The following is a 2,950-nucleotide window of genomic DNA, read 5'->3' on the forward strand; positions in this document are numbered from 1 at the left end:
CTGAGGTGGATTATCGTTCTGGTCCTGGATCAGGATTTTCACAGTTGCGTTACTGCTCAGCGGAGGAGAGCCTCCATCCTGCGCTCTTACTGTAAACACAAGCTGTTTTATTTGTTCATAATCAAATGAGCGYACTGCTTKTATTACYCCGCTTTCGGAATTTATTGACACATAAGAAGAAACTGGACTACCACCAACCACAGTGTCCTCCAGAAAGTATGATATTTTTGCGTTTTGATTCCAGTCTGAATCTCTTGCACTCATACTAAAAACTGAAACCCCTGGCGTGTTATTTTCAATTATTACTGCCGAATAATTTGGATTTTCAAAAATTGGCGGATTGTCGTTTACATCAGAGACTTTCAGGTACAAAACTGCAGACGAAGAAAGAGCTGGAGATCCATGATCCATTGCGGTAATTGTTATATTATATTCAGGTGTTGTTTCTCGATCAAGAGAMGAATCTAATAGTAAATTATAATAATCCGTGAGGGAGGACTGTATCTTGAAGGGAAAGTTGGATTCAACTGAGCATTTTATTTGSCCGTTTCTGTCAGAATCAGCATCTTTTACATTAAAAACACCCACAGTCGTACCTGGAGGTGCGTCCTCTGAMACTGTGTTTGAGAAGGACATTATGCTAATAACTGGTGCGTTATCATTAGCGTCCAAAACATCCATTGTAACTTTTGTTGCGTCAGTGAGTCCTCCCTGGTCTTTTGCGATTACTCTTATTTCAAATTTCTTGTCTTTYTCATAATCAATACTGTCAACCACAGTTATTCTGCCAGACAAGCTGTCAATTTCAAAAGCAACATTTCTTTTTACATTGGAAAACGAATACGTAACTAAGCTATCAGAACCGCTGTCTGCATCTGTGGCATTTACCGTTGTTATATAAGTGCCTAWGGGGGCGTTTTCCATCACAACAGCTTTGTACACTAACTGACTAAATATAGGAGGATTATCGTTAACATCGAGAACATTGATCTCAATATTTACTGTTCCGGAGCGCTGCGGAGTTCCTCCATCTACAGCTATAAGCTTTAAAGAGACGTGCTGGTTCAGCTCTCGGTCTAAWGACTTCTGTAAAATCATGACAGGAAATWTGACTCCGTCTKCATTTGAATGCTGCTTCAAAACAAAATGATCATTCGGTGAAAGGAYATAATTTTGCAAGCTATAAATACCCGCATCCGGGTCATAWGCGCTTTCTAAGTCAAAGTGGGATCCTATCGTTGCAGATTCGCTAATTTCTAAGTKGATCGCTTTATTTTTGAAAGTCGGCGCATGATCATTCACGTCTAATATTTCCACTGTGACTCTGTGWAGTTCAATTGGGTTTTCTAAAATAATTTCAAAGCTGAAACTGCACGGMGTTACCTCTCCGCAGAGCTGCTCTCTGTCGATTTTCTCATTCACGACTAAAATCCCTTTGTCCGCCTTCAGCTCGGTGTACTGATTGCTCTCTCCGCTCACGATACGGGCACGGCCAGAACGCAGCCTAYTCAAATCCAAACCAAGATCTTGTGCAACATTACCGATAAGGGAACCTTTCTTCATTTCCTCTGGAATTGAATAACGGATTTGGCCGTCAATGGAGAACGCCATCAAGAGAACAAGAAACAGTTGCCACAGAGGCGTCYTGTACAGCAGAAGCCATTTTCCAGATCGCTGCTGGTGGGTCTCCATCAGGAAAGATTACAACACCGAATTTAGATCCACTTAAGTTAGTCAGGTATGAGCAAGCTGAACGAAAATCAAAATCATCTGCATGTAGGTCGGACAAAAACGATTGCTTCTCCTCTAACGTGTTGCTCCGTATAACCTTAGTCAGTGTGAAGACGCTTTTCTCTGTCTCCTTTCTCTCCTCTACCTCAGATGCAGCATAACTTCTAATGTTTTTCTGGCCAACAGCGTCCCTTAGAGTCTGAAAAGCGTAAAGAAAATTAATTTGGAAGTAACGTTTAAACAAAAGCTGAAATAAAATGTTATTTTTTTCATGAGTTAAAATAAAACCGAAAGCCATATAAGCACTGCAATTTCATCATATCAGTGAAATATGTTCAGGGAACGCACAAACTTCACACTATATCCAGTCAAAAGCAAATTCTTATATTCAGTGATACTATAGTATCACTGAATCTGTCAGATGACACAATCTGTCAGATGACAGCAAAAAAAAAGAAATGATCAAACGTTAATGTTATAAGTAAACCACTAATATAGGCCAAGAGATAGGAAAACACATATTTATTAATAAACAATACGAAAAAAGACATTGGCTTGAAGAGTACGACTATAAAGCTTAAAATAAATAAGAAAACATCTTAGAAAGGACAGGAGTGTAATAAACCCATTATTTTTTCAGGCATGGTGTCCTGGGAGAGCTCATCCATCTGCCTCACCCACACGCCACAAATCACACACTTAACTGTCCAAAAAAGAAGCCATTTTGCAATGAATATCAATGCATACAGACGGACAGATTTTTGACATGTAACTTAACATTAAGTTGCTTTCTGGGGAAAAAAACAAAACAAAAAAAAAACAGCTTTCACAGTATCCACCAAAAGCAAAATGGATCACTGTCTCTGGTTCTGAAATTGAAACTGTCGACGACAAAAGTAGTTTTTCTACTAATCGGTCTATATAAGCACAAAAAGGGAGAACAACTAACCTCTAAAGGAGAGTCGGGTTCATCCAAGATGCTCTTCTCACTCAGAATCCGTTGCATCGTCCCTGTAGAACTGGGATCCATTATCAACACATTCTGACTACCAGCTCCGCCAAATTTAGTGTCACTTTTTCTGGAGTCAGTCGTCCTGCACACCTCATAATTGTACACGTGTGGCAGAGTTCCTGTTCCCATAGTGTCGGAGTAACGAGGTGGATAATATGGAATCACAGGGAGGCTGGAGTGATACAGGATGCGAGACTGTCTCCATCT

At 40.1% G+C, this 2,950-nt stretch overlaps 2 protein-coding genes across 10 annotated transcripts in view; both read right to left on the reverse strand.

Moving 5' to 3' along the window:
- Positions 1-2,024, reverse strand: LOC108166615 (protocadherin gamma-A3-like; the record flags this gene model as incomplete). Its single annotated transcript, XM_017306997.1, has 1 exon — positions 1-2,024. A coding segment is annotated over exon 1 (1,692 nt), but the record flags the coding sequence as incomplete, so codon positions are not given.
- Positions 1-2,950, reverse strand: part of LOC103471737 (protocadherin gamma-C5-like) — a 276,959-nt gene that overhangs the window by 125,302 nt on the left and 148,707 nt on the right. The gene's annotated exons all lie outside the window — the stretch shown is intronic.

This window comes from Poecilia reticulata, linkage group LG10, assembly GCF_000633615.1.
Source record: "Poecilia reticulata strain Guanapo linkage group LG10, Guppy_female_1.0+MT, whole genome shotgun sequence".
Classification (NCBI taxonomy): Eukaryota; Metazoa; Chordata; class Actinopteri; order Cyprinodontiformes; family Poeciliidae; genus Poecilia; species Poecilia reticulata.